Source organism: Lipotes vexillifer, unplaced genomic scaffold, assembly GCF_000442215.2.
Source record: "Lipotes vexillifer unplaced genomic scaffold, Lipotes_vexillifer_v1.1 scaffold138, whole genome shotgun sequence".
In the NCBI taxonomy this organism is placed as follows: Eukaryota; Metazoa; Chordata; class Mammalia; order Artiodactyla; family Lipotidae; genus Lipotes; species Lipotes vexillifer.
The window spans coordinates 2,750,538-2,763,308 of record NW_006797971.1 but is presented as its reverse complement, the minus strand read 5'-3'; the positions used below and the strand labels follow the sequence as shown (position 1 = coordinate 2,763,308).

Sequence of the window (12,771 nt, the reverse complement as noted above, 5' to 3'; positions counted from 1 at the left end):
CTTTCCCTAAATGCTTCATCTCCCTACCCCTCCTGCAGTGAACCTAATGTCCTCGATGACTCCCAGGGCCTAGCCGCCGAGGGCAGCCTCTCTAGGTACAGTGTCAACGCTACCTGTGTATTGGTGTCTGTGCTGGGAAACGAGCTGTTCCCTGTCTCCTCTGTCTCTCTGTCTCCTCTCGCCCCGTCTTGATATCGATTTCCATTCCTTGCCCTTTGTTGCTCATAAACACACGAGCCTGGAAGTCAAAGGTGTAGCCTCCTTTATTTTCAGCTTCAGAGCTCAATCAGAGATGGCCTAAAAAGCTAACTTTAAAAAAAAAAAAAACAAAAAAAAAACTTCCTGGAGTTCTCCGAGGGGCTTATCCCATGGACTGTCTCAGGAGTTTGATATGCAAAATATTAAATTCATCCCACCTAATCATTTTCTCCCCTGCTGATATTCCTTAAGAAACATTTTTTTCAGAAGCCTTTTAATACAACTCCCCATCATTAGGAAGCCTCAGTCCAGACAGGTCTTTCAGCTAGTACCATGGATGATAAGAAAACAGTGATGCTATAATAAGAGTACCAATGTCAGTACGATTTATATAATTCCCTCTCTTTGATGCATGCAGCATGACAGGCTATTATAGTAGCTTGTTCAAACAACACTTACATAAAGAATGTCTATCCCACCACGAAGATGACCACCAAATTTCCCATGAAATATCAGACACAAACATTTCTTGGTGAGAGAAGTCTTATGATACAAACAATGTAATGGCTTAGCTATTGGTTTAAAGCTTCAGAAAGGGGGACTGCACCTTTAACACTCAGTTAAACCACGGCAAACATTCCTAATTTTGTGCTGTTGATTCACACCTCTCAACTAATCCTCATTAGGAGTAATGCTTCTTGTTCATGCTAAGAGTGCCTTTGTTCCATCTCAAGATAAAATATTCCCTTTCAGGTTTGCATTATATAGTGAGTTGCACCCGTGTTTATTGCTTTATCACAAAGACGAGGAAATGTTGAGAGGCCGTTCCTGTGAAAGGTTGTCCTTTGTTTTCTTTGCATCTTGTTCAGATTTCACATTTTCTTCCACAGTTGAAAATGGGAAATTTATTCCATCATCTGGTGTATCTTTTTTTTTAACTGGCCCCGTAATTCATGACATTCATTTGTGTTTGCGAGCCCCTGCCTGGACAGGTCAGTCTCTTATTGGTGGTAAATGTGGAAGTGCTGCAGAGTGCAGGCTTAATTCCATTACCGAGAGCTTTGGGGATGAGGAAGAATGGAGCAGTCCTTAGGGAGGTTTCCCTTCATTGTTCACAGTGTTGGAAGAGCTCTGAACCAAGCCTAGCACTGTGACCACTGGTTTCAAAGCATTCATTTGTTTAATGCTGAATATTACATACAAGACAGGAGAACCTAGTTAGGAAGCTGATTTCAATGTCCTGTTGAGAGTAGAGAGTATTAAATCAGACTTCCATTGGGCTGACTTTGTCCCGGGCCTTTTCTAATTAGGCCAAATTCTGTTCTTGCTGCGTAAAAGGCTAGTCTGGGGTTGGTGAGAGAAGGCAGGAGTTTGAGTTGATTTTTATAAATTCTCCCAAGGACTTGGCCCTCTCTGGCAGGCTTAAGGGTTCAAATGACTGATCTGGTGTTGTCTAAACCAATCCAATCTGCTCTGGGTCCAGTTTTGATAGGAATAAACCCAAAGTTCTGGCTATCCGAGGGTGGTTCAGAGCCAAAGCTATAGGTTTCATCTGCAGTTGAATATGGGAGAACACTGATGACTCTTTTAGATCAACTGTTGTTGATCTGTTACTCCTGTAGCTGGTGTGTTTTAGTCCTGGGTGTCAGTCAGCTGGGTTCATTTGTGGTCATTAAGAAAGCAGAAAATGAGGCACTCACTTTGGATTCTAAATAATTCTGTAAATGCAGAGGCGTTCCAACGGCCGTAGCACATCCACCTTTGCCATACACTGCAAATCATATCTCTTGAATTCCATCATGTCATCAAGTTCTCTTTGGAGGAGAGGAACTTTTGGCATTTACTAAGAGGTGGGTTTATAAAATAGGATATATATTTCTTATATTTGGTTTCCAGACTTTCTTATTTGGGGCATGAAACTTCTTTGTGCTGCAGACTCTTAAAATCCTAAAGAAGCAGTAAGACATTAACAACGTAAGTTACATTTAGCACATACCTGAGCATTCAGGACCTAAAAGACACCCAAAGTAATCCTAAGGAAAACCTGACTCCAAAGCTTAAAGAATATCAGCAAGCTGTTCCCCCTCCCAACCCCACATTTTGATAAACTTTCTGGGGACTGGCTTTTGAAAGAGCACTTGTTTTAGGCAAAATGGGCAAGTTGGTCTGAGGGCTAAATGAGGAAGAGACCAGGATAGTAGTATAACCTGATGAATAGGTGGAAACCAATAAAAATTTTGCAGACCTTTAGAAAATTTCTTCTAGGATTTTTCTTTAACCTGTGCTAACTGGTTTCTTATAAAGATTCATGGCAAGAAGTATAAGCCTGTTAGAATCACTAAGCTGACAAAAAATTTTGTCTTTTGGAAATTAATAAACTGCAATAATATTTCATGGAAGAATTCTCTTCCTTAAGAGTGTTGCTCTTAGAAGTACAGAAACTTCATTGCAGTTCTTCCCTCCCTGTACCCACCCCCAAGTACACACACCATGGACCATATTTTCTCTCTAGAAGAATATAGACATACAGAAAGTTATTCAAGCACTTAAGCCTAGAAGTTTATACTTGAGAGTTAAATTTTGTTTGGACACGTTAGAACATTTTGAAAGGCAGGAACTGACAACCAAATCTAGCTTAAAAAAAAAAAGAGATTACAACGCTATTTGATTCTGTAAGGGTAATTTTAATTGCAGTGGAAAATAAGAATGTGGCTCAAGTTTGAACAAGATATACAGTCTGGGTGAAACAAAATAAAAATAACCTATCCATCTCATGATCATCCACATTTTCAAAGTATGCAAACTTGGCAAGTACTCCCAAATTACAAAGAAAAGATTAAAACAAACTTTTTATGTAGCTGAGAATTAATAGCTAAGAAAATGTGTGTTGTGATACCCAGAGAAGTGTACTTTGCCAATGCTAAATCAGTTCTTATAGGATAACTGAGATCCAGATTATTCCCCCTTTTTATCTGATTCCAGTCTCTAATCTCTAAATTCTGTGGCATTTAAAATATATCTTCTTAGGGCTTCCCTGGTGGCGCGCAGTGGTTGAGAGTCCGCCTGCCGATGCAGGCCACATGGGTTCGTGCCCTGGTCCGGGAAGATCCCACATGCCGCGGAGCGGCTGGGCCCGTGAGCCATGGCCGCTGAGCCTGCTCGTCGGGAGCCTGTGCTCTGCAACGGGAGAGGCCACAACAGTGAGAGGCCTGCGTACCACAAAAAAAATTAAAAATAAAAAAATATATATATTTTCTTGGATGTTGTGGAGGCTAAGTAAATTTTAAACAATAATCTTTTACTGGGAAAGGGAAGAGTAGGATTTTGTCCACTGTTTATGTCTCTGTCCTCTATAAATGCTTTATGGCTCCTTCAGTTCTGGCTTTATGCCTTCCCATCACAAGGCAAGCACTCAGGGAAAATGGCTACGCTGTGTGCTTTGTACTCCCCCTATAGATTTCTCTATAACCATATTAAAATTGAAACTAAAAGTACAGATAAAAGCAATGAAAATACAAATTCATTTTCTCTATACTAGTCTCACCCAGTACTTCTACTTAAAATTTTTATTTATGGAATCTATTTCTAGATTGAAATACACTTTTTTTGTACTTTGAGATGAGTGATATAAATTTTTGTTGTATTACTGAATGGCCCTTTGTTCCCCTGTCCTTTAAGAAATACCATTAGTTATATATTCCATTAGGAGATACATACGTGTTTATACACTCCAATCCAAGTCTTCATGCTGAAAGAAGAGAAAAGAGGTCATTTGTGCCAGAATTGTCTTCTAACATTGTCTAAATTTCCCTAGCTTGTAAATTACTTCCTTGCATTTAGAGTAAGGTGATTTTGGTTTTTGCAGAAGGTTGAGTCACATCAGTTCTGCCAAGACCCAAGTATATTTACTTCTCTAAAATCCAGATCGTTTGCCATAGTAATGTTGTTTAGTGACTCAAAAATAACAAAGGATGATTTTAACTTCCATTTAGAAAGTTTTATTTGCTTTTATACTTATGGATTTGCCTTTTTATTTGGCAAAACAGTGGAAATCAGCCATTCTCGAATTCCCAAGATTAAAATTTTTAGGGAATCAGTTTTCCCCAGAGAGATGCTTCAGGCAAACACCATGGTCTTCTGGTTGGTGTTACATTGCACACCTGATGGTCCACACATCACAAATCCTACACGTGACGGAAATACTACATGACATGGGGAGAAAGTAAATTGAGACCACTTTTTATATGCAACTCTAATTTGATATAGACCCGAACTTACTTCTGCATAAATAACTTCAGTTATTAATTTCTCTGGTTGTTTATTATTAACATATCCCCTTCATGCAGTTAAGCCAGACTTTGATGTTCCAAATATAAACATGTTAGCATCACATTCTCAGGGAGACTATATATATGTATATATTAACTGAGCTGTATTTCCAAGGACACATCCTATAATTTAATCATTTATATGTGCATTCCATTGATGAAATACTATATCATTTACATAGGACAGCTAATTACTAAAGCTATAAACTTGATCCATTTCTTAGATATAAGCCTCTCTATCCATAGAGAAAATTTTGATGCTTTTGATCCTCCCTTGGAATAATCATGATGAAATTACCATTGTTTTGACATTTAACACTCCCTGAGCGACGTGTATTTCTTTTCTTGCACCATTTTTTTTCCTCACAATCTCAGATTACTGAATAAAATGAGACAAGCGGACTGCCTCTATTTCATTTTCTCTGCCCAAATATTTTTAAGACATTTTATTACCTACTTCCTTCTAGTGGTCTAGAAGCAATAAATTCATTACAAGTGTAAAACAAGGAAGCATACTATGTTACATCACTTTTCATATTCAAATCATTTTACATCAACTAACTTCTTTTCTCTACCTTAATGGGAGGTATGGGGTAAGTATTAACCTCCCTTTACGGCCAAGGGAACTGAGGTAACATTTAGACGTCAATGAAGAATCCATTCCAGTGAAAGCTTTGCTTGGTATTTGGGAGAAACTTGTTTCTACTTTTGTGCATATGGTAATTGAATACTCTTTCCAATTTAAGACACGTTAAAATGTATAATTAATAAGGAGATGTCATTTCAAACATGCCAGCAACTTAGTCTGGATTGCTTATCAGAATTTATTGCACTGTTCCTTTGGGGTAATTTTCCATCTTCATAGATCATCTATGGTACAAGGCCATATATGTGTAAAAATAATGTACATTGATCTTTTGAACTTGATATTCAGGAGAACAAGAAAGTTTAAAAAACGTCTGTATTTAAAACTCTTTATGGAATTTTGTACTGTATATCCCAAATGGTCTAATTACAATATAATTACATGCTTATTTCAGAAGAACTATGATAAACTCCATTTGGGAATCATTGATTCTCTTCTAGTGGAAATATGAGTAAGACTTTTAAAAAATGACACGTGACTGTGTCAACCATGTGATGATTAACTAGTTGTTAATAAAACAGGGGAAACATCTGATTGTCCATCCTGCCACCTGCACGGAGACTGTTTTTAGGTAGCTCATTTTTTTAAAATAGCAATGAATGCATACAGTCTTTCCTTTTCATGGACAGTTGCTAGCTCTGCATTCCTCTGTGGAATATTTTGCTGTCAAAACTATTTGCAGATGACTCTCCTTTCGCAAAGGCAAAGCAGAAATTAATTACCCATTAACCAAATAATCACAGTGGCATCATCCACAGGATTACAGTGTTCTCTGGGGCACAATACATTTCTTTTTTTCACCTCCACTCCCATTATAAATTCCTATTATACATGCATGCAGAATGAAAAATGATCATGCGTCCATGAGAGTGTTTTCAGCTTCACCCAACACTAAAATAGGAACCACTGCCAGCAGTCATTTTTGCATATAAAAAAGACACATACACAGTAAATTTGGGGGGAGCAGGTTGTTGTTTTTATAAATTGTGTATTATGTTTGGGTGCAGCTGTTCGATATTAAACTTCTAAGTTGTAATGACAGCTTAATTACTTTGCCAGCCTTTTACATCTAAAATCATTTTTACAAGACATTTAATTGTCTATCCATGCGACTATTCGTTTACTCAGTCACAGAGACTTCAGGCTGCAAACATGTGTTGAATGTGACCCTTCACCCAAATGGATTCTGTGTCTGATGTGTTTGATATTCGTTCATCTTATTTTCATTTAAATTGAAAAATTTTTAAAGGTGTTCCCATCCATGTGATAGAGTTGTACATGTTTGTTCGTCACCACCTTTCTCCTTACCCTTGAAAAAAAAATTGAGATTAGCATATAACATCTTAAGCCTTTTGGTGGCTTCCAAACCAGGGGTGTGATGTTTTGCTGAATGATAAATCCGGCATCAGTGATTGAAAACAGAATCTCAATTTTGGCAGCTTGGGGCTACAAGGCCTCGGTCTTCTCTCCTAAACCTTTGAAAACTCCCATCCCAGGGATTCTTTCCCAACCTTCCTTCAAAGATAATGGTATCTTTGAAGTGACTGTTTCCTGTAAGTGATTTTGACTAACACCCACCAGACAATGGTCTTGTGTGCTTGCTCCAGGGCACACTAACACTGCTGATGCTCTCAACAGGGTGGCAAGTGTGCAGAGTGAACCTGGCCAGCAGAACCTCCACACTCAGCAGCCGCTGGGGAGGAAGAGGGGCCTGAGGCAGGTAAGCCGGCCCTGGAAGGGCAGGAGAGTCATCCTGCGAAATGCAAGGTCTACTCAGTTTTTAATGCCCTTGTATATTAAGACTATATTTTACCTTCTCCCCACCTGAAATAAGCAGTACAGAGCAACTTTAAAACATGGTGAGCGCTTGGGCAAGCAGAGAGTTTGGGGCTTCTTCTATTTTTAGCTCTGAATCTTCTTATTAGCAAAGCTGATTACTTGGTAAAATAAGTGGGCCTATATTTTTATTTGCTCCCTATCCAGAAACCTTTGCCAGCCAAACTACTGACAATGGAAGATTCATTGTAAGGTTGATTTAAGGCCTGTTTCTGTAGAGAGGCAGAGACAGCCATCCTTTCTTCCTCATTTCAAGATTAATAATTCAATTTAAAACTGAAATCGAAGTAAAGATCATCTTTATAAATTTCCCTAGGTGGGGTTCCTTTACGTTACTGTCTAAATAAAAATCTAAATGAGTGTGCTGTTGCTTTGATGGGAGCATCCCAGCACTGATTTGGAGACCAGACATTTTCCCAGTACCTGAGGTGTTTTTCATCAACCTCCCCTTGAGAGTTAGCATATGTTCAGCTACAGCTTTTAGATGAGCAAAGGCTGATTGGTAAGCAATCATTGTTAGTTTTGTATCCTTAAATTCACTGAAATTCTCACTGTGACTATTTCAAATTATGTTAATGTTCTTAGGATATATAAAGGAGTAATAATCGTAAGATAGAAGTGGCTAAGGGGATGCCAGAATCAAATATGTATTTGTATTTAAGTATGCAGAAAGAAGTTTATTTTATTGGCTATGAATGTTAAGGAACAACCATAAGACTCCACAGAGACCCACAAAGAAGGGAATAAACCATAGAATCCTCTGAGCTCAGTCCTTCCTCCCAGGCAGTTAGACCCTTCTTGCTAGTTTTCTTCTGCCTGTTCTCTTTAGCTAAGACGTCCTCTACTATCACGTCAGAAGACTCAGACTGAACCCAGAAACCGACACGGGGCTCGGCTGTCAACCACCCGCAGGAGCATTCAACCTAAAACGAAGCCATCTGGTGAGGCCTCCTGTGTCCCTTCTGGCTACACATTGACACATTGCCCTGCCACACAGCCAGGAAGGCCTGCAGAGACTGAGCTCATGCAGATAAGCACACCTTTGGCGAGCCACTAGGAAAAGGGACGAAATTTCCCAGGAAATTGAGTGCCTTTTTTCCCACTCACCTTTCCCAATTCCATCCCTCCCCTCATGCACCTAGGAAATGGAACAGTCCAAGGTAAACCACAAATGCTATGAAATTTGATGATAGAAGGTTGTGTTTCATTTACCCAAGCCAGGAACTGGGTTTGTTATATGTCTTACTGAAGACAAAGGAATGATGAATAATAGGGACTTTTAAATCTTGTTGGCAGTTGTTATGAGGAATGACCAAGTTCACTTAATGATCTATGCCAATTTTGTTTTTATGTAAAAACTATTTACGTGAAAAGGCTATTAAAAAAATTTTTTTTAATTAATTTTTTGTTATACTGTTTATTTTTAGCTGTGTTGGGTCTTCGTTGCTGCACGCAGGCTTTCTCTAGTTGCGGCGAGTGGGGGCTACTCTTCGTTGCGGTGTGCGGGCTTCTCATTGCGGCCGCTTCTCTTGTTGCAGAGCACGGGCCCTAGGCGCGTGGGCTTCAGTAGTTGTGGCGCATGGGCTTAGTTGCTCCACGGCATGTGGGATCTTCCTGGACCAGGGCTCGAACCCGTGTCCCCTACATTGGCAGGCAGATTCTTGACCGCTGCGCCACCAGGGAAGTCCCTGAAAAGGCTATTTTATGCAATAATGATTTTTGTACCCAAGTCCTAGTCTTTGTAAGAAGGTGAAATCAATACATATACATAAGAGTCTAATCTGCTCTCATTTACTGATAAACCAGCAATGTCTTTACCAAGAAAAGTCAAGTCAGGAGACACTTGTTAAAACTAATTACTAAGCACTGCCAACCTACTTTCCTCCTATTCCTATTTACTGCTCTACTTCTGACCTACAGCGGATCAGAAACGATCTGTGACCTTCATTGAAGCTCAGGCAGAGCCAGCAGGTGCCCCAACAGACATGCTTCCTGCCACAGGCCAGCCACAGGGCTGCAGCCCAGCCCCATCCAGGAAACCAGACGGAATGGACAAACCAGTGCTCACGTCTTCCCCCGCCATTGTTGTTGCTGACCTTCACAGCCTGTCTCCCAAGCAGGTGAGGGCACTGGAGAAACAGGCAAGTCTTGCTCCTTGCATACTTCTGTCTGGGAACCATTGGGATATGCAGATGTCATCCATGTAACTTAAGTCTGGGTCTGTAATGTTTTGTTAGACAGACACTGGTCCTGTCATCATGAAAAAAAAACAACTGTGAAGTATATGGCCAAGAATCCATCTACTTAAGAAGGCATAAGAGAAATCTTCGTACTCTTTGTTATGAAAACCCTAAGAAGAAATATTTCATAGTTAACCATTGAAAACCAGTATATAATACATGATTGACAGTTCAATTCAAAAAAATATATAAATAAAGTTACCAATTTAGATGAAACCTTTAAATATAGAACCTTCTGAATCCTGTGAGAGGAACTTTTGTTTTGATCTTTTTCGTCATTGTTTTGATCTTTTTCGTCGTTGTTTGATATTTTCTTGTTGTTTTGATTTTTCTCCCTGCTTTTTAAAATTTATTTATCTTATTTATTTATTTTTGGTTGTGTTGGGTCTTTTGTTGCTGTGCGGGCTTTCTCTAGTTGCGGTGAGTGGGGGCTACTCTTCATTGCGGTGTGCGGGCTTCTCATTGCGGTGGCTTCTCTTGTTGTGGAGCGTGGGCTCTAGGCGTGCATGGGCTTCAGTAGGCTCAGTAGTTGTGGCTCATGGGCTCTAGAGAGCAGGCTCAGTAGCTGTGGCACACGGGTTTTGTTGCTCCGTGGCATGTAGGATCTTCCCGGACCAGGGCTTGAACCCATGTCCCCTGCATTGGCAGGTGGATTCTTAACCACTGTGCCACCAGAGAAGTCCCTTTTTCCCTGCTTTTGATTTTTATCATTAAATTCCCATAGGTCCCACGTTCTTCTCATGTGGTGTTTAAAGAAAGCTAAGGGGCAATATACTATATACGTTTGTAAAGTCTTTAATGGTTAAAAAGCATTGTAATACCATTGTCTCATTTTTATCCTCACAGTCTGCAGGATAAGTGGGGCAAAATATTATGTTCATGCAACAGGTTAGAAAACTGAGGCTTAGAAAGTTGGAAGGGCCTATATGAGGTCTCACATATACCAAAGGCTAAAACTGGGTCCACCCTTGGGATTCCTTGTCCAGTTACAGCTGTACAACAGACATTCTTTGATCCTTTTCCCTAGTACACATCCTACCTTCCCATGATGTTATGATCCTTTTGGTCACAGGGTGAAAGCCTCCCAGCTGAAGAAGGAGAAAAGGAGGAGGACACAGAAATACAAGGTGCTACAGCACATAGCCCCCTCTCTACTCAACTCTCAGACCCTGATGACTTCACAGGCCTTGAGACATCCATCCTCCTACAGCATGGAGACACTGTCCTTCACATCAGTGAGGAAAATGGCATGGAGAACCCCCTCCTGTCCAGTCAGTTCCCTTTTACTCCCACTGAGCTAGGGGAGACTGAGGTAGACCTAGATGAGTCTCATGTTTAATTCTGTACCTTTTAAGAGTTGTAGGTGTAGACAAGATGTGGAAGGGATCACTTTGCTAAAAGTTGAAAACTTGTGCTTGGAAAAGATGAAAACATAGCACTTTACACTCAGTGGGTAGCACAAATCCCAGTGGATTTTGCTGTCGATGTGTATATTGTTTCATAAACATCTTTTAAAAATCAATGGCTAAGATGGTTTGGTTGTGTGAAGACCATAAAATCTAGGGAGGAATAAAGGGAAAAAGCCATTTCACTGCACATTGTTTATGATTCAAGAAGCCTTGAGCAGTTGAAAATGTATACTGTTACAGAGCTGCTTACCTAGGAATATTAACAAATAATGTGTTCTAAAAAGAGAAAGCAATTTTTTGAGGTTACATTATACATCTCATGCAAATGTTTATTTTTCTAATTTCAAAATCATTAAATCAGGTGGCTGTACAAGTAGCAATTTATATAAAAGTAATCAATAAGGAAAATATTAGTTTGGGGAAACTTGATAGCAAATAAGCCTGCAGCCATTTTTTTTTTTTTTTTTTGATCAACAATACAGCCATTTAGAAGAAGAAAAAATACTATTTTTAGAGCTGTGGATTTTTCAATATTTATTTTTTAACTGTCATTTTCATTGCATATTGTAAATCAAAATGCTAATGCCATAAGATCATTCCATTTCATAACACATTAGAGAATATTCTAGAAATTATCAGACATAATTCTGAACTAAGAAGAACCTAAGTAGCCTATACTATAATAAAAATTAAATGTAAATATAATAGCTAAAAAGAGATGGTATTCCTACTTCTGGTCCTGACTACATCAATGCCAAGATTGGGAGATATTGGGAAATGTGATTACTTTCCCTTACAGTGTCCTGTGCCTGCCCTTGATGGCATATTTTCAGATATTATATTAAGGTTAGTGTTGTTAGAATTTGTTCAATGAAATAACTCTTTCTCAGTGTTAACAATATTCATGTCCTTTAGATATTAAGTTTATGGTTCTCTATAGACAGAGCTTGTATATTTTACTTTAACTTGAAGTTCAGTTACTTCAAGAAAAGTATAAAACTTGGCTTGTGAGGCTATATCTAGTGTGTTATTGATCCTATAGCAGGGCTTGGCATGATGTAGTTCAAGATTAAATTTCAAAACTTTAACAGTTTACATTAGAAAACTGTTACATAACTTCTAAGTGTATAAAAACTCATATATATATATATATATATATATATATATATATATATGTAAATTGGTATGGTGGTGAGGGGGGGATGTGTGTTTTCTAGTCCTCGAGCTAAAGTTTAGACTGTGATTACATTGCAATGAATTGGGAACCCATTCTGTACACTTAAACTTTGACTACATTGGCTCTGATATGGTATATGTATATATAAAGGAGACCTACTAAACCCACCCAAATCACAAAGGAAACTTATTTTTCTCTTAGAATTGCTTATTAAACAGGCATTGTTTTTAATGTGATATATACTTTCAAATATAATTTGGGGTTTTGGTCTCACTCGCTAATAGAATGAAAGATATCTGTGAGTTAAAGGACAAAACTAAAAATTTCAAATCTAAAACTTCAGAAAGCAGAGGTGGTAAATGGCCTCATCTATGTTTTACAATATTTTCAGGACATTTACACTTAATGCTGAATTCTCAAATGCAGAAATATACATATATAAGTGGTTTTATGATTCTTTCTAAGCTGATATATTTCGCCTGTTAAAAATTATGCTGCTCCCTTAGTGTTAGAGGCCTTATGTTTGGTAATTACAAGTGTCTGTGCTATATGAGTCTCTATGTATGTGCGTGTTTTGTTCCAGTTTCTTGATTCTTGACTCAAATTCTCTATGTATAATCGTATCAAATATTTAAAAAGTAAAAGGGTCAAAGAAGATTGTTAAATATCTGACCAGAATCCTATATACCTTTATATATATATTTAAAAAGTATTGGGATGTTTTGAACATGACTATGCTGGCCTGTCTGCCTTTTACCCTGATTCCTTCACTCTAGTGTTATGGAAGTCTACTGGAAACTTTTTCAATAAGCTAAGTAATGTTGTACCTTGCAAAAAAGCCTCCACTCTGACAAATAGGGCCTTATAGAGTGGGAATGTTTTCATACTGGGACTATGGAGATTTTGCAGATGTGTACATCTGTTCCATTTAAGGTGC

The 12,771-nt window shown here is 38.6% G+C and overlaps 1 protein-coding gene across 1 annotated transcript in view; it reads left to right on the top strand.

Annotated features, from left to right (window-relative positions):
• The window catches only part of UNC80 (unc-80 subunit of NALCN channel complex), a 27,678-nt gene extending 16,877 nt beyond the window's left edge, over positions 1-10,801 (top strand). Inside the window, exons 5-8 of the mRNA XM_007470021.1 lie at positions 6,811-6,892; positions 7,838-7,949; positions 8,929-9,128; positions 10,321-10,801. Of these exons, the coding sequence (XP_007470083.1) occupies positions 6,811-6,892; positions 7,838-7,949; positions 8,929-9,128; positions 10,321-10,587 (661 nt within the window). The 3' untranslated portion in view covers positions 10,588-10,801. The remainder of the gene's footprint in view (positions 1-6,810; positions 6,893-7,837; positions 7,950-8,928; positions 9,129-10,320) is intronic.
• The last annotated feature ends 1,970 nt before the right edge of the window (positions 10,802-12,771 follow it).